Genomic DNA, 26482 nt, shown 5'->3' on the forward strand with positions numbered 1-26482 from the left:
CACATCATCCTACATCTGAAGCCTAAGCATGCCTAGGAGTGATTTGCTGCTTATTTATAAAATATTTGTCCTATGCAATTCCATTATTTTACTTACTTACATTTCACGATTTATTCATTTACTTTAGTTGATCTAACTGCTCTTGTTTCCCACTAATGTATGTTCGCTAATTAAATTTAAAATATCTTTTCTGTCAAGAGATACCTTGATAATCTCCTGTTTCTGTTTCATATTAGATCAGGTGTGAGGACTCTTTTCAACCTGGTGGGTTTTCGTTGACAAATCTTTATGTTACTGTGTGGAAATAAAAGGAACTTTAGCTTGAACTTGAATTTCGTTAGCAGAGAAAATAACCAACACCATAAGAGAGTTTCCATTATAATAATAATGATAAATTAATATTTTAACAGGAGGCCTCCAATCACCTAGTGGTGGTTTTCAGAATGGTCGTCTAAAAAACATAAAGTCCTTAAATACAGTAATAAAAGCTAAAAAAATTGAGACTGCGACTAAGCTTTAAACTAGAACTAAGATTAATAATACATGTACTCACTAGGGTTAAAATTGGTTTAGTAAAAGCTGTTTCAGTTTGTGTTAAAAAATCGTTTCTGGCATGAGTGTCTCTAGCTCACTCGGCAGTAATATAAAGCCTGGTTTTCACTAGCGACACAAAGCACAAGCGCAAGCACAAGCGCGAGCAATAGGGATGACCCAAGTGAAAACGAAATTCAACGCAAACACAAGCACAAGCAAAATTATCCGAACCTTCCGGCATTTTAGAAAACTGTTTAGGCGTGAGGTAATCTGGATCCAGTGTTTTCATTGGTCAAACACAACGACGTGTGGTAAATGTCCTTGTGCTCGTGTTATGACTGAGCGGTATTTCGTTTTCACCCGTTGCTACGCAAACCCAAGCATAAGCTCTAGCACAAGAAAAAGGAAAAATTTTGATCCTTGTGCTTGTGTTTGCGCTTGTGCTTATGCCTGCGTCAAGGCCGTTTTCACTATGAAATAAGACTTCTTGTGTTTGCGTTTGTGCTTGCGTCGCTAATGAAAGCCAGGCTTAAGGCCCAATCGTTAAATTGGTTTATTGCCATCATTCTTAAATGATTGCCTGTAGGGGTGGAATCAATCAACAGCGGGCTGACCGCCGGCAGCTAGAATGAAAGGAAGGAATGTTACTGGCCGGACTCTGGTCCAATACTTTACAGCAATTCAGTAAACCAAAGACACCTTCTATTGACAGAACACTAGAGGCATTATACCAAGTCATGTTACTGCACCGGCTATAATAGAGGTCTCAGTGCAGAGGTGGAAAGCAACAACTCGAACTATGGCAGCGCAACAGGAAAAAAAGGCTGCTGAACAATGAATTAATGATAAAGGAGAGCGACTTGCCGAGCTGTATGTTACACTGATACTATATATCCGGTCATCGGAGGAATGATCTTTCCTCGCAATGAAATTCAGAATGTTACAGGCTCTCCAAACAGTAGAGACAGGAACCAGATTGATCGCGGGGCCTCATAAGGCTTAAGCAAATCATTACGCCAATGGCAAGGAAAACGCCACCAAAACGATAGAAACAATGGCCGTGCACGTGCGTTATAATTCTTTGTACATTTCTTAGCCGTCCTCTACAAAACAACGACGTGAAATTGCTGAGTGTTGCATATTTTGCAGAACACGAACGACGGCTGCTAAGTTTTCGTGTTTTCATCTGCAATTGAACGTTGGCGTTACGTATTTAGCTTGAGCAGGTTCTGAGACCAACAGGAACACTGAGCAGATCTAGACAATTGCGAAATTCGAAGGTAAAATATAAATTCATTTTTTTTTACTAGGCTAGGTGCTGTCGTCGGAGTCGCCGTCCTCATTGCTTAAATTAGGGACCTTACGCAAAATACGACGGCAACGGCAACGAGAACGTCACCAAACAAAAAGTTTAATGAAAAAAACAATGGCTGTGCACGTGCGTTATAATTCTTGGTACATTTCTTTGCCGTCCACTGCAAAACAGCAACGTGAAATGACCAAATTCTGCGTTGTCTGGAGAACGTGAACGGAGAACGCAGAATTTGGTCACTTCACGTTGTTGTTGCAACAACGGCTAATTTTTCGTATTTCTATTTGGCAGCAGGCAAGTTTTAAAACCGACAGGCACACTGGATAGTTCCAAATAAATGCGAAATTCCAAAGAAGAACAGAAACACATTTTTCACTAAGCGTCGTCCTCGCCGTGGTCGTGGCCGTCGCCTTTGTATATGCGTAAGGTCCCTATTCTCTAATGGCACATGGCAACGCTTACTGCTGGATGGTTAGTAACATTAAAGAGGACATGTCGGCAGAAATCGGTACCTTGTAACGGGATTAAGTTGAAAAAGTACTGATCGCAAGCCAGCAGTTGTTGAAGTCTTTATTATTGAAACTGAAAAGTCACTGAGACTCAGCAGGCGTGAGCCAACTAGCGCCTCACTCAAGCTGCAAAACATAGAGTGAAGAATGGCTTCATCACTCAACTCAGAAATAGACTTCAATCTTTGGCTGATCTGTCTGACTGTTCTACATCTGAATCAGATCTGAATTTACCCCTGAATCAATATGTAGAAGCTACTGTCATCCTTTTACAGAAAGTGCAGCCAGACATGTCTAGGTTTGAAAAAGACTATAACGAAAACAACAATAAAGAGCGAATATTACCAAACGTGGAGAATCATCGAAAACAGACAAAATCTAATGAAAAAGCTATAAGCCTAATGACGTGTAGCCGAACGCACCCCCGAGGAAAAATGGGAGGCAACGTTCCCTTCCGCCCGCTTTTCCTCGGGGGTGGGTGGCGGGTACCGCTACACGTAGGCCAGAAACTAATAGACACCAAGTCAGAAAGACTGCTACAACGCTATAAACTCCAATACAGAAAGGCCCATCGAAATGGTGAGAGAATGGCAAAAATTGTTCATTCCTGTTACTAAACCTTCTCAGGAAGTCTAAAACGTTTAGTGGCAGCTTGCAGCTTGTCAATTAGAAGTTTTGGCCCAGAATTTATGACGAAAAAACATTATTTGCTTTTCTTCATCCAGGTCTTGGAGAGAAGGTTAATAATGATTTATCACAGGTATCCCAAACTCGGCATTCCGTTTGTGTCGTTATGGACGTTATGAGATATCGCGAAACAATTAACGTAAATATAGGAGTTTGTATTGCAACGTAAAGAACGTATGTAACGTCAATGGGGTTTCTTACATTGTTAGCCATAAAAAGGACCAAAATTTAGCTGTTGGGCGTAAAAGTTGGAAGTTTTTAACCACTTCACCGTAGAAAATCTTAACCGTGAGAAAAAATTTAGCCACGAAAGTGAAAGTCTCAAGATTTCTTGTCAAAACATTTTTGTGTCTTGTCTTACTGTAGTAATAAGCTATATTAGTCTACAACTCATGTAATAATAACTTAGACAGAAATATGTTTTACAGATAACCAAATAAATTTTTAACCATTTTAAACTATGAAAATTAATTTTTAACTTTTTAAAACAATGGGTAAAAATTTCTAACATCTCTTTTAACCGTAAGGAAAAAGCATTAACCGTAAAAAAGCCCAAATATCAACCGTTAGCCGTGACCCCCCCCCCCCCCTCCCGCCTTCCCCACTCCATTGAGTACCCCTATTCAGTAGCTGGAATTACGCACGAAACAAAAAATGTTGGAGGGTCCGGGAATGAGAGCGACTGTAACTTTTCGAAAACTTAAGGTGGCTCTAAAATCGCTGTCACAATGTTCTTAAACTCTGTTAAAAGTTGAATCTTGACAAGTAATTACAGCTCAGTAATATAACTGATAGGGGCCACAGAATTCGTGAAAGCACTTGAAGCCGCTAAAATTAACCGGGATTTTAATTGGCCATACCTTTGTCATGGTAACTTGTTATGTTAAGCTGAGGAAATTAGCACTATGTACTTTTTCACCAGTGCCACAATCGAAGCATTAAATAAAAAAGAATGGCAGTATTGATCTTTCAAAGTAGATATTTTTGGAAAAAATTCTAATACGTTTTATTTCAAACTCGGTCGACTACTCGGTCGGACCTACTTCAATGACAACACGTACAACGAAATCAACAACAACAAAAACAAGAGCTGGGAGAGAGAGAAATCAGTCTGTTTTTTTAGCGAACCTGATAAAATTACAAAGCTTTAAAAATATGTGATTTTCTACCTTGTTTAAAGTCCCTTTAGAGCTCTGGCGAAACAGACTCGCCAGTAGACGCAAATTCAAAACTTGGGTCTACTTGCGACTCCGTTTCTCCAGGCCTTGCGTGCATTTGCGTTGAATAATAAATTGCGATGACTTGCGCTCACTTTGGTCGAGATCAAATTTGCACGCAAGTCTATGCAAGTTTTTCACTATTTGGTCTCAACCCAGGTCAACGCAAGTTGAGCTGAGCCTTAATTGCGACTTGTGTGTACTTGGGAGGAAACTTGCGAGTCCGTTTGGCCACCCATGCCCAACACAAGTCTCTACGCAAATTCAACTTGCGGCTACTTGTTGCGTCCGTTTGGCCATGAAATCTGGCCATACGAAACTACTGACCAAATGAACAGCAAGTCACAGCAATACCCGCCGGATCACGTAGAAAATCCGTCGTCAAATTGGCGCTACAAATTTTCTGTCTCATTTACAACAGCGGGGAGAAGTTTGGGTTTCTGTATATATAGAAGGGATGTTGGGTCTGAAAAATGACAGCTGCGTACCTGCAAGAATACCGAATGTCAAAAGTCTCTAAACATAATAATGTGAACACAAAATACGTTTTAGGTTTCTGAGCATCCTGCAACGACATTAAAGTAGAATACCAGCTCGATCTCCACTCGGGACTCTCCAGATTGAGTGAAGACGTAATTGGATGACGTCATATCTTTCTTTAAGAGCCCATGGGATTATTTTCAGAAAGGTGCAACATCAGATGGATACTCATTTTTGAGATTTGGGAGAAATTTGCGGTCGATAAGTTCAATTCTTGTTCTGATTTTCTCTTTTATTGAGCAGATTCAAACTGGTAAAGTTATACTGTCAGCGGCAATGTTGCAAGGGACTAAGGAAAGCCAATTTCACCGCTGAGGTCTTTGTATTGTGCAACTGATAAATCCGGCAGTGTGTAAAGCTACAAAGGCCGGCAACCGATCAAAAAGGCAGGCAGTTGTTGTGCAAAGCGCACGGCGGTTTATTGGATAATTGCGTATCACGAGCATATCACGAGCTCCCGAACCTTGTCAGTGGCTCAATCAGTTGAGTAGGAGAGGCGAAAACCACCATGCACGTCTATCCATTTTGGTCGCGTTTTTCGCTTTCCGAGAGAGAAAGAAAACGGTGTCCGGTCCAATAAGTTAGGGAATCCTAGCGGACTAGAAAAGTCAGTCTGAACAAGCCTGCCTCTAAACAAAACACTACTTTAACTCCTTTTGCTGATTTCCAAAAAAATACAATTGATGCCGTATTAACTTAGAATGGTCAAGGAATCCTTCTCTTTATGAATAACTTTGTATGTTTTTTTAACTAAGTATTTGAATTCATAGGGGGAAAGTTCGTTACCTCTGGCTTGACTATAAACGAATGGTTTTTAAATATTTAGTTACTGTTTGCAAGCTTAGAAATCATAATTTAAGACATTGGAAAAGTTTTTCAGCTTCAATGAGTCTGGTTAACGAACAAAGCCTCTGTCTCAAACGGACCTAGTAGTTGTGCGAAGTTCTCCCGCTAACCTCAGGGTTTATTTTCTTCATTACCCTGTAGAGTATCTTGATTCGATACACTACAATTTCCTGAAAGACTGAGACAGCCTAATTTAATTTGCGCGAAAAACAAGTGCAGGTTTTGGAACTTCGTACTATTTGGAAAATAAAGGAGTAACAAGGTCCTACTATACTTTTACGAAGTACGCACCTAGTAAACATTTCTATACTATTGGAGGACGTGAAATAAGAAACATAGACAGTAACAAACAGGAAATATTTATTGGGGCTGGAATTTTCATTGCGGTCTTTGAGGACAATTACGTCCAATAATGATGGGTTGAACAATTTCCGGTTTGGGAGTACCTATGTATGCTGTGGCTATTTTTTATATTTTATTTGTAATTTGCGCATCTTCCGAAAAGATTAGTTCATTTTCAGTCAAATGCTATAAATAGCTTCTCTTTGTGCCCAGCCCATAATTTTCAAGCGGTTGCACGGAACTCTGGGATAACACCGGGCGCGCTAACTTGTAAATTTTATGCAAATCTCATTTAGTTTTTGCGTTGGATATTCTTTCTCAGTTCCCTCACCAACACCCTCTCGAATCATCTCCTCTAAATGTGGAAGTTTTAAAACCAGGAAAGGGAGAATTTTTGCGTCGTGATGTCGCTCGATTCGTCAATGAAGAAGCGGTGAGAAGATTTCTGTTGATAGCAAGTTTCCGCACAGAATTGCGAAGTTTCCGTGTTTCGGTTTTGTGACGTCGCTTTCTAATACAACGCTTAAATATTTTGTATTTTTTCATGTTTTCCAGAACCAACCTCCTGAGCATCGTAGACAGACTTGTTAAGAAGAGCGAGACAAAAAATAATGCCGTCGTCTCGAAAAAGCAGGTAAGTCTTACAGAGAAGATTGGATTTAGGCGCAAGGCGCAAGCTGTCCAACCGGGTTACACAGCGAATTTACAAGAATCGAGCGGCCGTTTGCGACGCGGTCTCCGCTTTCTTCTCGCTTTCTTCGTTTTAAACAACTTGCGCACTCATAGATTTCGTCAAAATCGATTCCCTTATCGCTGTTAGACGTTTACGCATCGATTTGCTTCGAGAAAAAGGGAAGATTTACTGCGAAATGCGATGTCCCAATGCGTTCATGGTCATTTTGCGTTCTTCGTTTTAGCGTGGAAACCGCTTGCTGCAAGCAGAATTTTGTCCTTAGGTTGCTCTTTAAGACAGACTACTACTCACATTGTGATCATTTTCACATCGAATCATCGTTCTTAGTTCTTGAGGGTATTTTCTGATAAGGAATTTTCGATGCGCACTGCCCAAAAAGTGGGAGCTTGTTAGGACCCGCACAAGGATGCGAAGCCGGCTGTTTGTTGTTTGACTAAAAATGCATATCGTCGAATGTAGTCGGGTACGACAAGATAGAAAGACTGTTTTGCGCTGACAGACCACCATGTTCTATCTTTTTAGTGTGCGCAACCTTTTTAAGCAGATATCTGAGCAAAAAACTTCATTTCCATGCGCGCATTACTGTAAAATTCTAGAACGCATTTTCTTTCACTTCACGAACATGGCGGCGGGCGCTATCCAGAAAGTAAAACGAACAGGTAGTCTGAACAAAAAAGCGCATAAATCTTACAGTTAAATCGACTTATTCAAACATTTATATCCGAAAAGTCTTCGTCACTCACGCCAAACTGATTTTCACCATGGCGCAAAATAAATAAACGCCAGAATAGTGTACTTCAATTTTGCGTGCGCCGATTTTGTACTTCAGTGTCTAGATTGCGCTGACTTGGACGCACACAAGTTTTCGCTTCACTAAAGTAGGATTATATACTGCTTACGAAACTTTCTTTAGTCTAGACGTAAGGATTTAGTTGAAACATTTCGTTTTTCTGCGCAGCGCACGATAGCAAATTTCGAAGTCGCGTCAGAAACAGTTGCGGGTGACGGCAGTGTTAAATTTTCCATTTTAAGCGCTCGATTACACGAATTGGTGTTATAACGCGATAGGTGTTTAGCGGTAGCACTTAGAGAGAAACTGCAGTCCAAACGCGCACTTTACCACTCTAAGAATGTGTTCGAATTTCAATTTGCGCAAGACTTGTTTATGAGGGAGGTGGTTTAAATGTTGGTAGCACCGTGTTTACAATTCTGCCCGGCGACGAAACTGTTGATTCCATATTGGGGGCGTTCTCTGCAACGTAAGGAGTTGGAGTAGCGTTATTTTCTTAATCTTCAGACAGAAGCCATGATGCAATGCCTGTAATCTTTGAACTCATATTAGACAAACATAAATTAATGGAAAGCTTGAGTAAAATTGATAACTGGTATTTTGCAGCATGTCCATATGTAACGGTGTAGATTTAAAACAGTTGACAGAAATCTTACGCTTTTTTTTAGGTCATTTTTATTAATTATCGATTCAACTAGATAATTCCTGAAAGTATGTCATAATTTCACACTCCACCATCCCCTTCCCTCCCCCCCCCCCCCCCCAAAAAAAAAAAATCTATGGTTTGCAGGGACATAGTGACTAGAAGTTAGCATTCTGGTTTGGGAAGGGGAGGGGGTGTGCTCGCGACAAACTGTGGCTTGTTATGTGGTAGTTACATAACCACATTGGCATTTGCTACTATCATCAATGTGTTGTAGGTGTCCATGGTTCACACATTTGTATAATCATCGATAACAAAGATATTCATCCTGTAAGAGTTCTTGATAAGTTTTGATGTATCACTGGAATTCTAAGGAGTATCATTGACAGTAATGTATGGCTATAAGTAATGAGAATTGATCTTTCAAACATTAGACTGACGTAGGGTCAATCTGCATTCCTAACCCCTTGTGAAAGGTAGAAGAATGATGACTGTGCAGGAGAGATGTGAAAATACAGATTAAAACTCATTTTAAAGCAACAACAAGTCCTTGTTATTTTTAAAGTTTTATTTCAGTGTAAGTTGATGCATGATCTTCCCTCTTTTTTCAGGAAGTACCATTGTCGTCTCCAAGGCCAGCTGTTTCTATAAGGTAACCAAATGCTCTTTAAACATAAAAACATCTTTCCCTTTTTGTGCTAAAGACAATAAAAGAGTAAAAATTGTCCTCCCACTCAGTGGTAAATTTCAAATTTTTTCATTGGTTGAAGCAGTACATGTAAGACATGCAACGCAGGGTCATGGGAAGTTACTTAAAAATACATGATACCTTAAGTCACATCTGAAGGATATTTTACAGGCTCATCTATTCTTTAATTGATCTATGACTTGCTCACTAGCAGACATAAAATTTAACTGGAAGACAAAATGATTATATAAATCGACAAAGGGTTACTATTCCATTGATTTAGTAGTTGTAGAGAGTCAGGAAGAGCAGGTTGATTATTGGATGAGATTTCACTTGAAACCTAGTGTACACAGAATGAGGCCTTAAGTGACTGTTGATTTAACATCAAACTTTCCTTGTGTTTCACAAGGGAATACAAGGCAATCTGGAAGGAGAATCTACCAATTTATCAGAAGTCACTAAGGGCTTATTTCCAGGCACTCCTTCACCTAAAGAGTCAAATTTATGAACAATTATCTGATATGGCTTGGTGGCAAAGCCAGTCATAAAAAATATGCAAATTTTGAAAAGAAATTAAAGAAAGGAAAATGACTTGTTTATTTTACTTTTTTTGCTTGGTCCATGGTAACATTAAGAGCACTTGCTAGCCCTGTGTAGCCATTGAGTACTACAGAAGCACAGCTTTTGGTACAGCTGTAAACTCTTTTGTATGGGGTGTTTTCTTATTAATGCTTTTGAATTTGATAGGTCATATTTATTGCCGCCCACACCATCCTCCGGCCCAGGGTCACCTGCCCTTAGCGACCAAGAGAGTAATGGTGAAGAGGAACTAGCAAGTGACAAAGCAGATGCTGTACAAGATGAAAAGGAAGAAATTAAGAAAGGTTGGTGGAAAATGTAGATATTTTGTTATGTAGTCTTTTGCCTTTGTGAGTGATCAAAAGCACAGGTCTCCCAAGCTCTCTATGAGGATTTGGAAAAGCAATTTGCTAAAACTATATCTGAGCGGTTCATCTTAGCTCTCCTCATTGCGAAGTTCGAACCACTTAGGGAACCAATCACAATTTTTTTCCCATTGTGGACCAATTTGCTATATGATAAAAAAAACAAAACGTTTTTTTCTACTTTTGTCACTTTACTGTCTTTTTCAAGTATCAGCTGATAAATAAGTATGACATAATTCTGGGTCATGTGACGATTAAACCTCAAGCAAATTAAGAACTGGGTTGCGCCAAGGCTGTTTGGTTAAGAAGTTGGCTCTAAACACTATAGGTATTAACTAAAGCTAACCCATTCTCAGAGTCCTGCATTATTTTTATGTGATGTGAAGCAGAGTAATTCAATGTTTTTGTCTAAATTCTCTTTTTCTCAGATGGTGTTCGCAAGGAGCCCTTGAGGTGTGATGTTTGTGGATTAAGAGTGTTCAAATCTTACCGTTTTGTCAACCGAACCAGTGCTCCAGTGCACTTGAAGAACTTTGTCACTCCAGACCATGACCGTATCAGAGTTTGCAAGCGGTGCTTCAGCTCTCGAGAGCGTTGCCGGCAAAACTTGGCACTTATACTGCTGCGTTCCAAAACCAGCCAAATGATTCACCTGCGGACACCTCTTGGAGTCACCTATGATCGTGCCACCAAAGCTATGGATTACATTGCACGAGACCTTAGGAAAGGACTCAAAAGGCCTTATGAAGACCTTCTGTGCGATGAAACAATGGCTGATGAAGATGAAATGGAGGATGACAGTGAGAGGTTCTTGTTGAATGGTGATGAAACAAAGAGCAAAGAGGTTCCAATTCCCAAACTTTTTGCAGCAGAAAATGGAAATGTTAAACGAGGTGCAGTGGCAACAGCACCTGTCCCAATTAAGAATATTGGGATTGTTACAGTGGTGAGACCTCACAGTGGAAAGTACAACTCCATGCCGAACTGTTTTACAATCTACGGAGAAGTCAGTGACTTGAACGTCAAGGAGAATGCGAGTGAGAAAGCTGAGAAACAGAAAGAAAATGCCCTTGCAATTAATGTGTCAGAAAATCTTAGTAAACTGGTGGATCGCAATATTTCATTATCTCCAACTGTGAATACAACTGCAACTTCTGAGATAAACACTATAAACAACAAGCTGACATTTTTGGACCACGCATATGCCCTACCACCACCCAAAGGAAAGGCGCCATCTTCTCCCAGGGCCATGACGAAGTCAGTAAAGCAACCTGTACCTAAGGAAGCGAAAGTACTCAACACTGTAAAACAAGAGCAACAGAAGAAGACAGGTAATGGTTGGTAATGTTAAGACAACAATCTTAGTCCTGTAAATCAATTTAATAGACAGGTACTTTATTACTCCATTTAATGTTGTACCCCGGCTTTTAGCCAGATGGCCATCCAGGTGTCCTGTGGACAGCCATGTATTAAAGAAAATCGTTTTATTTTTCGTACATTGCCAAGGTTATCAATTATTATTGTTCATTTGAGCAGGCCCTATATAGCACATTTTCACTCTTCCAGATAAGCAAGGGGTCTCAGGTCAAAAACCCGACAAGGTCAGCAACATGACCCGACAAATTAATAGAAAATTTATGATGATTTGGTGGGAGCATTGGAAATTGACCCATTGGAATTCCTCATTGACACCATACCTTGAAAACTTATCTGGAACCCTGACATTTGGGACACCCACTTTTCAAATCCTGGCTAAAAGCCTGGTTGTACCCATCGTGCTTCACTCCTTTACCCCAATCATGTTTAACCTAGAAGATCTCTCAGGAAATGGAAGTTTACTTCAATAAGTTCAAAAGGCCATGTTGGTGGGTTGTGATTGGCAGATTTCAATCCATTTTGATTTTTTCATGTTTCTTGCAATGTGGAGCTCTGGAAACACAATAGTTGTTACTCCGCACTGAAGAACTAACCAATAGAAATGTTTTGGTTGCATAATTCATGCACAGTTTTTGAGCCCAAAACAAAAGATTGTGCACGGTTGTGAACCTTGCCACATAAATCTTGGCATCTTTTGTTCACTCCTTTTATGTTTGATGGACTTCATATCCATTTCACTCTATAAACTATAATTTAATCAACCATCTTGTGCATGCCAGTTCATCTTGACGGCATTGGGTGCAGAAAAATAAGAAAAACTTCCAGCTATTTGACAACAAATTTTATTTTTTCATTGCTGCAGCAGCTGGAGATGGACAATCAACACCTCCAGAGAGAACTTGTGGAATTGTCTGCTTCCAGTGTGACAAGCTGGTCACAAAATCATACAGCTGCTACAAGAAAGAAAATGCTCCAGAGAAAATCAAACATCTTTTTACCCCTGGGGTGAAAGTTGTTAAAGTTTGTCGTAGATGTATGCCTTATAAGAAACCCAAAGACAGTGAAGATGCGGCCAGAACAGGAAAGGGTAAAGCAAAAATAATCAAGGGGAAACTTGCAAAGCTTCACAGTGCAAAGCTGATCAAAAATGCAAAGTCAGCTGGAAAAGTAAATGCTGCAAAGACAACTGAAAAAACAAAGGTTGCAAGTCTTGAAAAGAACAGTGTTAAGTTGCCAACAAAGGATGAAAAGAAAAGAAAGGAGAGCCCCAAGGATGAAAAGTTGAAGCTTCTTCCTGCTTCAAAAAAGTTGTGCTCATTAGCAGTACAGACAAAGAAAGCTCCTGTTTCAAAAGGAACAGTGACAAAGGAGAGCAAGGCTGTGCCAAAAGGTATTCGTCCTCCAATAAGAGAGGAACTAAAAGTTGAAGTCACAAAATCAATCATCCCCAAAGGTGCAAATATAGTGAGTGGTAAGACATTGACAACATCGCCAAAGAGTGGTGCACAGATGCAGAAAAATGATGGCAGTGCAGCAGAAAAGGCTAAGAGCAGTGCAATCGAGAAGGAGAATGCCGCAGTGAGCAAGGACAAATCAGTCAAAGTGGATTTTGGAACACAGTCTATGAAATCCATGATTGGTATAAACAAGGTTAAACCTAAAACCACTGATTTGTCCTCACCAAATGAGACTGTTACCAAAGATGAAAATGTTGCTGAGAAAGAGGTCACTGAGAAGGAGTCCACGGAGAAAGAGGTTGATGTCATGGATGTGTCTGAGGAGCAAGAAACTGAGACAGAAGTTGCACCTGTTGAATCAAAGTTGAGTGAAAAAGTTTCAGGGACAGAAAAAGAAAAAGAGACTGTTGTAACAACTGATTTAGAAACCAGTGCCAAGGAGAAGATTGATGAAGAAATGAATACAAAAACAGGTGATGCAGTTAGTACAGAAAAGGATAAAACAAGCAATGTACCAGAGGAGAACCAATCAGAAACAAAGAAACTTAAGGACAACAAAATGGAATCCAAAAACACAGAAGAACCTGATGGAACAAAACAAGACAAGGCAGAGGCAATAGACTCTAAAAACATTGCAGATAGCATAATCACAAGAGGAAGAAGGTCAGCCTCAAGATCCCCTGTGATAGCAAGAGAAACAAAATCCACTGAAGCCTTATCACCAAGGAAGGGAAGAAGTTCAGGTACCCCAGAAACAAAGCGAGAGGATAAACAAATAATACCAACAATAATGACACGCAAAAGACTGGCTTCATTTTCTGACCCAGAGGCAGATAAAAAGGTGGACAACTCTGCAGGTGGTAAAAGGAGGGCTTTGGCTGCTGCTTTGTTGGAGAAGATGTCTAGGAAAGCTGGTGACTCATCATTATCTACTTCAGATGTGGCCTCCAACAAATTGAGGGTGGAGCATCCTTATGCAAAAGATGAGAAAGAACCTGAGAAAGAAGGTGAGAGCAAAATTTTCCATGATTTGTGTACAGTGAAACCCTGCTCTACGGACACCCGCTTAATACGGACACCTACTTCTAACGGACAGTTTTCTTTGTCCTGACAACTAAAAAGCTCATATATTTTCTCTTAAATTAGCCTGCTTAATATGGACACCCAGATAATGCGGACACTTTATCATGTCCCTTTGGTGTCCATATTAACGGGGTTCCACTGTATTTGTTTTTTAACTTTGATTAACTTTGAAAGAATTTTCTCAAACTCATTAATAATTCATCCAGTTTAAACAAAGAAAATTGCGATTGTGACAGTGTTTGGATATCTGATCTTAGTTAGATACATTTTGACAATATCATTTTACTTCTCCATTTCCTCATTAGTTTTAGTTTCGACTGAGAAGGTACATCAAGCACTCAAGACCATGTTTGATCACATTTCCAAACACCCCAAAGTTGTCAAAATTACTCCAATATGTGTGGTATTTTAAAAACTCTTCTCTGTGTTTGGAAATGTGGTCAAACATGGTCTTTCATTTGATTTATTACCTGAAATGTCAGTGGCTTGCGATGCTTGTGTATCAGTGTTTTGGTGCTAGCCCTACGCAGGTTACTTCCTGGCATTCTGACTCTTTGTCTCAACAATTTGCCGATACCCATTTAACACCTCCTTAGTGGAGGGAGGCATTGCAAAAGTTACATGAAAGTGTCCTGCTGAAGAACATAATAGAAGAACATAATACAGTGATCCCAGCCAGGGCTCAAACCCAGGGCTACCATTCGGTCTGGAAATATCCAGTGCGTTAACAATTAGGCTACTGCACCTCCAATTTTTAAGACAAAATGTGTGAAAATAATTGTGTGAAACACTGAGCTGAAATATTGTTACTTTCTTTTTTACTAGTAAAAGGTCACTGCATGACAAGAAGGAATCAGATGCCAGTGAAGTGTGCAGGATGTAATGAAAAAGTAGTGAAGTCCTACAGGTGCGTCATGCGTGGAGATGCACCCGTTCACATCAAGCCATTGTTTGCTCAACAGTCAGGAGAAATGTTGCGCATTTGCCGAAAATGTGTCAAGAAAAAGGAAACAGGCAATGCAAAGGCTAATATTAAATGAGAGATAATTAAATGGTGTTAAATTATTATTAGTTGTTTACTGAGATGCAAAGTGACATAGCTATGAAGTCCTGAAACTGTGTTCTAAATAGCTTGATACTAAACACAATGTACCGGCAATTTATTTATCCTAAAGTTAAGACTTAAAACACCAAGATTGAGTAATTGAGCACTTTGTGTCTGCTCAATGCATCCAGAAACTGCAACTAATTTGGTTAAATTTGATTCAGTTTGCTCCTCAGTTGTTCTCCATTATAGGATTATTTTGAAGGGTAAAAAATCTTAATGCTATTAATTAATATTAAATGCATCTTGGAAATTAATATAATTTATTTGGAGTACCTTCAACAGGGTCACGGGGAGAGGGAGTGGCCATTACTTGGGAGCCCTACTAAAAGCCTAAAACTTTTGCCAGGGTGACTGAAGCCCCACCATACTGCTTCTTTAATAATTATAATTACTATCATAATTTTTTGTATTTTATTAGTTTTTCTTGATTTCAAAAATAACATATAATTTATTTTATTAGACGCAACTAAGAATTTATAATATTATTTATTACAATATCATTTGCTACAGAGCCTTGAACCCTGAAAATGTTTGCTGCAGGCCCTGCTAAACCCTGTTCTTGTGGGGTCTAGAACCCTAAAGCACGGCTTTTTGACCCAGGAACCCTGGACCTCTTTGTGATCCTGCTTTAACTCTTTCAGTTCTAGGCTTAAAATGTCAATTCTCCTTACCTTTGTTACATTTGTGTAGTGTTTAGTGCTGAGAAATTGATGGGTCATTAAGTCATTGTTCAAAACTTGATAATGCTGTCATGATATGAGGAGAAGTGAGAGTTTGATTGCCTTGGGTTTAAATGCTTGAAGACCTTTAAATGGCAAGTTTCATTGTGGAAAATTCTGTGAAAAATGATAGGTTATATTATTCAGTACAAGACTGCACCACAAAATTCTTCAAAGCAACATAAGAGGGTTCCTCTTATGTTGCTTGCTTGTCTTTGGGCCAGCCTTAGTTTTATTTCATTTATGTTAACTTTTTGTGACAGTTTTTACCTTATCTTTTTTAACTTGAAAATGGTGTCATGATGACTCTGAAACATTGTTTGCTTTTATCATTAATTTTCTCTTGCTTATGCATTACAGAACCTTTGCTTTATAGAAATAACACTATTGTAAAGGCCAATCATGTAAGACCTGGTTTACAATTGAGTTGAGGTTTGATAGTCCTTTGCATTACCAGGTCACACAGTACAAGATCAGACCTGCTGGGTTGCAGTTACACTGTGGGTAATTTGGGTGTGGACAAAACGTGGGGTAGGCCATGGCCTACCCTGTGGCCTACCCTATGGCCCACCGATGGTCAGATTTTCAAAAACATAAAGAAAACATCAGTAAGAGTCAAATGAGTAAGATGGCATAAAATTATATCCCCTCGTGGTTTCTTGTATCCCTCTAATAGGGGTAAGACTAACTAACACTAACACTAACACTAACAGTCACTAATGCCATTCATTACATGTTTACACTAGCACTCCACTATATGTTACAAAGTGGCAGCTGGTATGGATTGTGGAGCCGCCATTTTGTAAACTCTCAGCAAGCATGTAATATCGGCCTTTCCCCCGAGGGGGGGAATCCCATATATAAATGACGGGGGTGCTTGCCATACCTTTTAGGGGTTAAAAACGCAGTTTTGGTACCTCTTATAGTGTTTAGCCTCAAAAGGTCCACATTGGGAGCTTTTTGCAAAATATGACAGGAGATGTCTTATGTAAGAATTGGTACCTCTCAGGGGAAAAAAAAAATTTCAAACCACACCTGCAAAACAGGATCTTGGTCCTCTTAGGGGGTTCTTTCCAAAATTTCTGACCAGCAGGCCCGTTTTTTTATATGGGAGTCCCCCCCGCCCAGGCCCTTCCCCTCCCTCTTAACCTGCCATTATGGTTGATTGCTTGGCTGGGGAAGCTAGACGTCGAAGACAGCGAGAAAAAGGATGTTTCAAGGCTGAGTGCTGTAAGGTTTGCGTTGTTTCATTCCCTCTGATGTTGAGAATCGTGTTAGTGACCTTTTAGTATACCCCTATTAGAGGGATATGATTTTATGCCAGCTAACTCGTTCGACTCTTACTGATGTTTTGTTAATGTTTTTAAAAATCTTACCACCGGTAGGCCATCGGGTATGCCCACACCCGGGTAATTCAAACCGCAGTTGGCCAAGTTACCAACTCTGTCCAAACCAGAGAGCAATTTAGCTTTACAGGATTAAGTTCCATTGTTTTGGTTGTCCCAGGGACGATGGTTGAACTTGTAACCTAACATGGCCGATTTTGTATTAGGGGACTGCATCAGTCATGCAAAGGCCCAGTCCAGCTTGAGATGATGGTCTGACTAAATCAAATGTTATGTTGGCCTTAGGAGAATTCATTGTTGGCATCCAAAACAAGTTGTTTTGGGTCTAGTTTTTCCTTAATATTCAATCAATATCAGGCAGAGAGTAAGGGGGAAGATGTTAACGTGAAGGAAACAATTGTTACAAGACAGAGGCATGGCAGGTTTGCAAGGGAAAAGACTGCCTGCACAAAAACCTGTTCAAAAATAAACTGTTCTCACTTTGTTCTGGACTTCAGGGAGAAATGAGGATCGCAGACCTCACCTGGACCCAATTGAATCTCATCAAGTACCTTCAACTAGGGAACCCTGATTTTTTGACTTGAGATTATTTGGATATTTACAATTCCTTTTTGGAATAAGAAACACCATCAAAATACAAACAATTTTGTGTATTTATTAGTAAGAATAATATAGTTATTTTGCCTGGCTTGTTTAACTAAAATGCCTCTTACAAGATAAGTTGCATTTCATGCCATGTAGCATGTAAGTTGCCAAAGAGTAGGCACATGTGTTTTGATGCTGTGAATAATGAATGTGCGTGAAGACAGACAAAAAAAGTTAATAGTATTTGTTATATGACTTCTTTCAGAGCATTATGTAAGTCGCCAATTAGCTTATCAAAGTAGTTCGTTATGTGTAACTTCTTATTAAGCAAATTATTAATTAAAGAAATTACATTTTGCAACCACATACTAGTGTCATCCTGTTTTAATAGACTATCTATTCAGATGTCATAAAATAATGCTACAGAACAGCATAGATTTTAAAGTTATGTCCTTAAAATTCTTTAGAAAACCACTGGGATGCAATTTCAACCTTGGACAATACAGTGGAACCCTGGCTTGCAGCCACCTTGTTTTTCCGGCCACTTTCTGGCCTGAACAAAAGCTCAGTCATTCATTCCTTATTTCTTAGAGAACCCCTCTGTTACAGTCATCCTGGTAATTGCCGGTTTTCATGTGACGTCATCAATTTCCAAAATAAGAAATTACCAATCCTTGTGAAGTTTTAGTTTCATCAGATGTAAGACCCTCTAATAACTTAACGTTTTGCAACGTTTAAGCCCGACAGGGTTCCTCATTATGTAATGGAGCACATCGGAATTTCCAAGTTTATGCGTTATGTGACATTAAAATGGCGGCTCGATTAGGCTGTCGAGTAAGTCAAAAGATGAGTTATTGCTCCAGTTTTTACTAACTAAACAGTTCTTGCTCTAGACAAAGTATTAATTTCAATGTATCGGAGCTCTAGAGTAATAACTTTTCGTTTCAATGGCAAAACTCAATGACAGATGTTTCTGTTACTTTACGGCCACCATGTTTGTGTCCCTCCGAGGGGCACAAACATGGCGACACCATACAAAGCTCTATAAATTTGAGTGAAACACTTTTCTGAATAATGCGTGAATGGAAAACCATACAGACTTAAAACTTGGCGAGGTTATTTATATATCAATCATCTTTCGTATCTCAGCTTCTTGACTTAATTTATTGAATAGTTACGATTTTTATTTTTGATGGCGTGACACTGCAAACCAGCCATACTGCCAGAATTTTGTGGCCTGTTGGTAACTGGAATAACAGGGTTCCACTTTACTCATTTTGGGGGCAAAAAGTTACCAGCAAGTCATAAGTGCTGAGGTATGTTAGTGTTGGAAAGCATAGAACCTTGAATTAACTGGCAACATAACATCTAGTTAGGGAACAAGCAAGTTTCCCCTGAGTAATTTGATTAGTTGTACCTCCTACACATTGTGTGGTGCCAGAGAAATTATATCTGTATATGTGGTTTGTTCAGAGCCACCTTAATTTTTCGAAACTTTAAGGTGGCTCTGAACCTACTTGACAGAATTTTTTTAAACTTTGCAAAAGTTGCATCTTATCACGCTTATCACAATTTAATAATAAAAAATGGGGGTCACCAAGTTCGTTTTTGAGTTACAAGCTTAAAGCTCAAAATAAGGGGTTTTATAGCAGGTCACATTGTTGCTATGGTAACCTGTTATATAGACAGCAACTTGTTTACCAATGATAGGGCATTTATATGATACCATTAGTAAAGCATCACTTGTTAAACAGTGGCAGTATTCATCCTTCAAGGTGTAGCTGTTAGAAAAGTACTGCGCCTCCTCAAATAAATCAGTGCACATATTTTCTTTGGGATATTTTCTATAGGCGAATCTTTGCCGACGTCATTGTTTACATTTTTCCTCATTAGCATACGACTTTGCGCATAGAAGGCATCATGCTAGACACGATTTTACCAGAAAAACGTAAAGAGCTTGTGAAACTTAATAAGTGGTGAAATTTTTGGCTCTTTGGGTGTAATATTCGAGGGGAAATTGGCTTTCAAAAACATCAAAATTTCTGTGGCAAAAGCGCTTATGAGCTCATACATTCTTTGTAAAATTTTGAGTTTTTAAACCCTCGTCGCACAAAAAGTATGCAATACATTGCGCTCAAATTCCTTGGGACAGTTGATCGTGCTGTGCCCTTTCAATATTCAGTATTAATCTCTTTGTAGCTCCATCAGAAACTGTATCGCTTATGGTAATGAGGCAAATATTGTAAACAAAGATTCTCCTATTGCAATGTGTTGGTAACATACTAGTTTGTGCTCTTGTGAGCACAGATGGCAACATACCGGTTGCTTCAGTAAGATGGGCACAAGATTAATTTCTTGAAAATTCTTTTTAATTCTAACAGTGCTAAGTTTTGTTACAAACAAAGATGTGCAATATAAATAGGCTAAATTCTGTCAGTAATAAATATAGTACATAAATTCAACAAGAATTTTTTTTGTAATTATTGTATGTGTTACAACATTGAAAAGAAGCTAACAACCATTACAGACTTCATACAACAAATGCAACAACTGCAGAGTAAAAAGAGTAAATGGGTAGTAAATATTTTACATTGACTATAGAAGACAAAATTTTTGTTCCTCAGTTATTTCTTTATGGTCTAAAACATTTAAACAGACTTAATACATCTTCATTGAAAATAAATTATAAATATTAATAACCTAATTCTACCTTGAAAACCCCTCAAAAATAACTGAATATTTTGACATTCTTTTTGTACAAAATTATGCTCAATAAATAGTGTCATGTCTGACAATTTGTTTCGTAGTTTAGCACAAAAATTCTATGTTCAAAAATTTATAAAGTTAGCCTTTTTCTAAGGGTAAAATTAACTATCATACAATTGTGTGATGAACTTGCATTTTATCCATTGTGGATGGGGTGGGGGGTCCACTTCATCCTATAGAAATCAGAGATGAATGCTGGGTTGGTACTTCATTTAAGCTTGTTGGCAGGTAGCCTTAGTGTAGCCGAGCCCATCCCCTCCATTTTAACTTGGAAGGAGGTGACGTACAGCTCCATGCAGGCAGGCTAAACAAATTTTATAATCTCAGTGAGGTTTTCTCTGAGAAGTTCTCGCAACCCTCAAAACATTTCGAAGTAAAATATCAAACACAAAAGACCTTGTTTGACCACATGTCAAAGTGCCGAGTTAAGAGAGTTGAGAATATGATGAGCAGCAGCGTATTTTTGAGGAACTTCAAGGTGTTTGGAAATGTGGTCAAACACTGTCTTTGAGTGTTTGATATATCTTCTCAATTGAAACTAAACCACAGGAGAAAACATAGAAATAAAATCATAAAAATCTATGCTAATTAAGATCAGATATACAAACACCATCACAGTCATTATTTCTTTTGTTTAAACTTAATGAATCATTAATGAGTTTGAGAAGTACGATGCAACTGATCTTACAAGAATATTGCCTTGTGCATTGCTGCATAAAAATATTTTGTGGAGCATCATGTCTCCTAATTTCTCAGTAATATTTCTTTGTGGTTAGAGCTGAAAAAGCCAAGTGGTAAGAATATTTACATTTAAAACTACAATAACGTCAACAACCAATTTCAAGAACAAGTAACAAGATCACAGAGAGGTGCACAATCCGTACATGCGGAAAGCCACTTCTGTAAGGCAGGAGAGCAATCATCTTTAAATTCTTTTTATACATTTACTGTGAAACTCAGAAAACCATCAACACCAGAAATATTTATGGAATGTCTGTGTTGCAAGGAAAGAGCCAATAAGGCATGAAAACTAACCCAAAGACAGCAACGGTAATGAGTTTGTGGTTTTGAGGTTTGTCCATGGGCCCTGAACTTTATTGTGATTGGTTTGTGCACAATTGAGCTGACAGAACCCAATCAAAGTGTTCACGGTGCTTTGAATCACAACATAAGGCTGCCTTAGAGAGTATGATATCTGCTTGTGATGTGTGATACATATTATATCTTCATCTGTACTACATCTACAACTTGACTAGTTATGGTTTACTAGCTACTTTGTTATTATAACAAAGTTAGGTATGTGTAAATCAAATCTGAGCCATATTGCAACTTAAGTCTCACAAAAGACATGTCATAATTACCAAAAATTACACCATCCGACAGCCATCGAAGATATTATTATACACTTGTTCTTAATCATCTTCAAAAACATCATCATTCTCATCATCATCTTCCACATCGAACAATTTTGTGTCATCAACGTCATCTTCTTCACTCTCCTTCTCCTGCACAACCTTTTTACCTTTGCCTCCATGAGTTCTGAGGTGTTTACTTAGGTGATCGCTCCGGCCAAAAGCTTTGTTGCATATCGTGCACATGTAGGCCTTCTCTTTTGTGTGTATTCTCAAATGACGCTGCAGTTCATCTGACCGAGTAAAGCTCTTCCCACATCGACGAGCACCAGTATTCTAAAAACAAAATAGAAAAATCAAATCTATCATTGAACAAGTGCTGATTCTGTCTCTTGGAAGCAGGCTCCACATTGGGAAAAAGAGAAAAATTAGGGGAAGTAAAGCCTGCATTCATCCTGACTTAAAAATTGTTACAGGAGATGTGAAAAATTGTTACAGTGAATAGGACTCTTTGCTCTATAGAGATGTCTGCTTAACACAGTTTATTACAGAAACAACACTTATCACAGTCTGAAAATATGGGAAAATTAGAAATGTTTGGGCCTTTCTGAGGTTGGTGTCTGCTTTTTATGAGGTCTGTTCAATTATTAAAGTTTCACATTAATCATGCCAGAATAATGTCAAGTACTGACTCACCCAGTTACACACAAATGGTCTCTCTCCTTTATGCCAACGTAAATGAGCCTTCAAGTGAGAAGTCTTTCCATAAACCTACAACAATAGAATGAAGAAAAGGATTACCTGAAAAAGGTCTCCTGAAAAACGTGCATGTGAGGGTGTTTGCCCAAGAACACCACATAATGTCAATGTCCCCAGCTGGGGTTTGAACCCAAACTGCTAGATCTGGAGTCCAGCGAACTAACCAAAAGGCCACTGTACCTCTGACTAAGCAGATTCAAATGATGGAAAGATCTGTACCCTTCTTTATTTTATTTTATATTTTTGGTGCTGAAACCTACCTTTCCGCAGCCAGGGTAATGACAGCTGTGTGACTTTTGCTGCATATTTCCTGACCCACTGTTTAGACCACTGATACAGTTTGGACAGACACAATGGGAACGTCTCTTGTTAAACATTTCATTTCTTTGGCCTAACAAGATAAAAAAAACCTTCAACCTTAACATGAAATGAACAGCGAGAAAAATGTTCTTTATTCTCAACACCTGTCTGGTTTATATCAAAGTGATATCGTTAACTAAAGGAAATAGGGATAAATCTGAATTTTATCACTTGCTGACCCTAACACCTACTTTTCACTGGTGAAGCACATTATTTATGGAAAAGGTTGTGAAATTATTTGTAGAAGACATCTGGGTACAGTACCTGGATATGTACTATTTTATCATTTATGTCATTCAGTCAGAGTTGGCGTAAACCCAGCCACTTTGTGGAATAACAATGCGAATGAGGATTTTCTACATGAAATAAAATTCTTCATGAAATGTTACAGAGCCCCTTAAGTTCAATTTGCACACTTTCATTACCTTCTAGTTTTGGATTCTTTTTTCCTGTCATGATATTTCCATGGTCAGGGTGAATCTTTGCCACTAAATTGGACAAGTTTGCAATGGGAGATGATGGTTCCATTACCAAGGAGGTATCATTCAATGTCCTCTTGTTTCTCATGTGCACAGGCTTTTCAGCTTGAAGAAGTGGTGTTTCTTGGTTAGGACAATTTTGCCAAGTTTTCATTTGACCTGTTGGTTCTGGGTAACAGTATTTTTTATCTTCATGGACGTTGTTCGCAGTGGTCTGAAATCTACATTGTCCAAAAATCATTTCTGGATTGACAGGCATCAACTCTGTGCAGTCCTTAGTCCCCTCAAGGTCACGGCCATTGCAATATGAGCTAACCACAGTTTTAGGAAAGTAAAATTCTCTTTGATATGCCTGACTTCCCCTCGGAAAAGTCATGTTTGTTGTATTATGCTTCTCTGGTGTAATGCTAGAATTTTCATTCACAGAGAAGTGCTCAGGCTGAGTATAGTTCAAATTCCATCTCGTGTTCTCATCATATTTTATCACACTTGGATTAAATGTTTCACCCCTTATACTCTGAAATGCAAACTTCTTTTCAGCATTATCAGACACAAGTCTTTGACATGATTTTTGATCATCAGCCATCCAATGTCCATTCTGTGCTTCTCTATCAAAGTTCACCATATCTAAGCAGCCATTGTTATTTGACTCAAATCTTTGACTAAAATACTTGAAACTTGCTTCAGGGTGGCAATCTGATTTCATTTGATACTTTGAAAGATCTGCGTTGTAACCACTGCTACAAACAGGTGCAAGGCCAAATTCACGTGCAAATGAATTCGTCTTGGTGTTCAGTCCTGCTGAAGGGATGGTTTGAAAGACGTTTGGACGGAAAGCCACATGGTTCCTCTTCCCAGGAAGATTTCCGTGACTAAGTCGTACAGGAGATTTGGAATGAGAATCTCTGCAACAACATGACATTTTCTTGCAGTTACAAGAAGACAGAGGACAAGAAATGTCCACACGGATACTCACAGTCGGACACAATGGTTGCGGAAAATGATTCACAACCTTGTTTGGTGGAATCAGTGATGGTTCAGTTTGTGCCTTGGAATATGGACTCCTGGAAAATCTTAGATTTTCAGGTAAACTGGGCCGTATTTCTTGATGCCATGGAAACAAATTTTCATTCAAATGGGATGTGGGATAATTCCCCTGTGGATTGGATACCATACTCTTCTTAGCTTCACAGGCAGAATACTCAACTCCTTCATTGTAAAAGCAGTGCCGTGTGCTTGGTGTGACTTTGGGGCTACTTGAAGTGGAATAATGTGTTAAAATGCTGCCATGACTGGCTGCTGTGCCAGACGGGGACACACAGCCATAAATTGGATTGTCTTCACAGCAGTTGCTTGAATGAATAAATTGCATTTCAGTAGCAATTTCTGGGATGTACGTTTGGAAGTCCTCATAGCAAGCCCGTTCAAAGCTTGACATCTGAAGATTCCCGGAAGAAGAATTTGTTCTGATTTCACTGCGACACTCGGCCGTGGAGTCGATCTTTGAGAACTGCTCGCAAGACGGTGCTCCTTCGGGTTTACCGGCGAAGAAAACTTCTGCTGATGACTTGACCTGCTCACTGCAAAAAGAGGACAACGTTTTTCTCAAAGAACTACTCTCATCTTTCCTGCGCGGCGTCTTTCTTTCAGATGCCAAGTAAGAAATGCCTTCACACTCGCGCTCACACGAGACGAAGTTTGGAGATAATTCCATCACTCCAAAGAACTTTCAGAAAGTTAGATTCTGGCTGAAAGTACCATTCACTGAGCTAGTAGCCACACGAGAAACTGTGATGTTACAATAATGGTAAATAAATAAGACATCTTCGACGAAAGGTTAGCGAACGAAACCTTTCACCTTTGTAAAGCGTCTCGGCTAAAATATTTTAGCTTGAGGGCTTTGGTTATTTATAAATCAAGACTAAGGATTAATTACGGGCTTTGTTACCCCATACTAAAAGTTCTTTAACTTTGTGCAAATGAAGTTTGAATAGACAATAAGGACAATACTCTTATTGTTTTAGTGACTTACCTGTTAATTTTTGTTCTCTTGAAAATTATTCTTTGCAAAGCAGTTTGAACAATAGCGAGCTGGACTCCATCGCGTCCCCAGTGAATTGCTTGCGCTTGTGCGGGGAATAATTAACTACCACTGGATTACTAAATCCTTGAAAGCGAGCTAGTGAGCTGGGTATGGATTAAATAAGATTCCATTAAAGTAGTTTATAAACCAAAGATGTTGCTTTTCAGTCGACAAATCCATTTCCACTCACTTTTCCTTGCAAATCTCGCGGGAATTTACACCATGAGCCCACGTGCATTCTCTATTTCTGCCAGCGACTTCGCCTCGTTTCCAGATTTCCTCGGACTGAATCACAGGTTCCCCAAGCTCCCCCAAGCTCCCCCAGCCTCCCACAACCTCCCCCAAGCGTCCCTTAAACGTCCCTTTCCTTGTTTCCGGTGAGGTTCCTAGGCCGATTCCCAAATCGGCCCAGAAACCTCACCAGAAACAAGGAAACACACACCTGAAACGAGGTACGTTTATATTTAAGAATTAGTTCATACTTAGCGTGCGTATATCGAGTTATGGATGCACGCGGGAAGTTTGGAGAGCACGAAAGAAGCGTAAGAGTTGCTCGAGGCGACAGCCGAGGGCAACTTTAGCTTCTTGAGTGCTCTCCAAACTTCCCAAGTGCATCCATAACTCGATATACGCACAGCTAAAAGCATGAAACAATTCTTTTATAACATGGCGACAACAACTTGGGTGTTAAAACATGTTTTATTTGTGATTGACTACAAACTTCTCATAATTCACGGTGAAGAAACACAAAGGTCATTAGGATCTTAACACGCCACAATCTGTTGAGCGACGGTTGACTGAAAACGCTTAACCTGGTTTCTAAAATTGTCAATGAAAAATTCGTTTCTTCGAATTAATATAATATAATGAATTAATATAATGAAAATGTAGGCAGACCAAGTCAAAAATACTCGATGAAAATGTAGACAAACAAGGTCAAACTACTCACGTTTAAGTAAGCATCTTAGCTTGATAAAAGTCAAAGGCTCAGTACAGTTCGGATTGTTCAGAATAATCTTCACAATGCCGAGACTTAAACAAAAGGAACTTGCACTAAACTCGACGGAAATTTTGCAGCTGAACGGAAACTGCACACGTCATTTTATTGAGCACGGCCGTGCGTACATAAAGATTTTTTACCACGATGGCTCAATAGAAATTAGATAGGACCAGCGCGCGCGCTATGTTATAAAACCGTTTTTCTCATGCAAATCCTTGTAATTTCCACTGTTGCGTAACCATTCAGTAGACTCCCGATAACT

The 26482-nt window shown here is 39.1% G+C and overlaps 2 protein-coding genes across 4 annotated transcripts; one reads left to right on the top strand and one right to left on the bottom strand.

Moving 5' to 3' along the window:
* The first annotated feature begins 6105 nt into the window (after nt 1-6105).
* Nucleotides 6106-17784, top strand: LOC145462959 (uncharacterized). 2 transcript variants are annotated; one of them, XM_081446641.1, is made up of 7 exons: nt 6106-6420; nt 6543-6621; nt 8726-8766; nt 9550-9686; nt 10175-11077; nt 11986-13587; nt 14489-17784. In XM_081446641.1, the coding sequence occupies exons 1-7, from the start codon at nt 6392-6394 to the stop codon at nt 14701-14703; spliced, it is 3006 nt and encodes a 1001-aa protein (XP_081302767.1). In that variant the 5' UTR covers nt 6106-6391; the 3' UTR covers nt 14704-17784. The 2 variants fall into 2 exon arrangements, with proteins under 2 accessions (XP_081302767.1, XP_081302769.1); XM_081446643.1 differs by having other exon boundaries at nt 11989-13587.
* Nucleotides 17785-17876: 92 nt separating this feature from the next.
* LOC145462960 (uncharacterized) lies at nt 17877-26031 on the bottom strand. Of its 2 annotated transcripts, XM_081446645.1 has the most exons (5): nt 25170-26031; nt 23084-24717; nt 22559-22689; nt 22236-22310; nt 17877-21875 (listed from the first exon to the last, which is right to left on the bottom strand). In XM_081446645.1, the coding sequence occupies exons 2-5, from the start codon at nt 24573-24575 to the stop codon at nt 21600-21602; spliced, it is 1974 nt and encodes a 657-aa protein (XP_081302771.1). In that variant the 5' UTR covers nt 24576-24717; nt 25170-26031; the 3' UTR covers nt 17877-21599. The 2 variants fall into 2 exon arrangements, with proteins under 2 accessions (XP_081302771.1, XP_081302770.1); XM_081446644.1 differs by lacking the exon at nt 25170-26031 and having other exon boundaries at nt 23084-24966.
* Nucleotides 26032-26482: the final 451 nt, after the last annotated feature.

Source organism: Orbicella franksi, chromosome 12, assembly GCF_964199315.1.
Source record: "Orbicella franksi chromosome 12, jaOrbFran1.1, whole genome shotgun sequence".
NCBI lineage: Eukaryota > Metazoa > Cnidaria > Anthozoa > Scleractinia > Merulinidae > Orbicella > Orbicella franksi.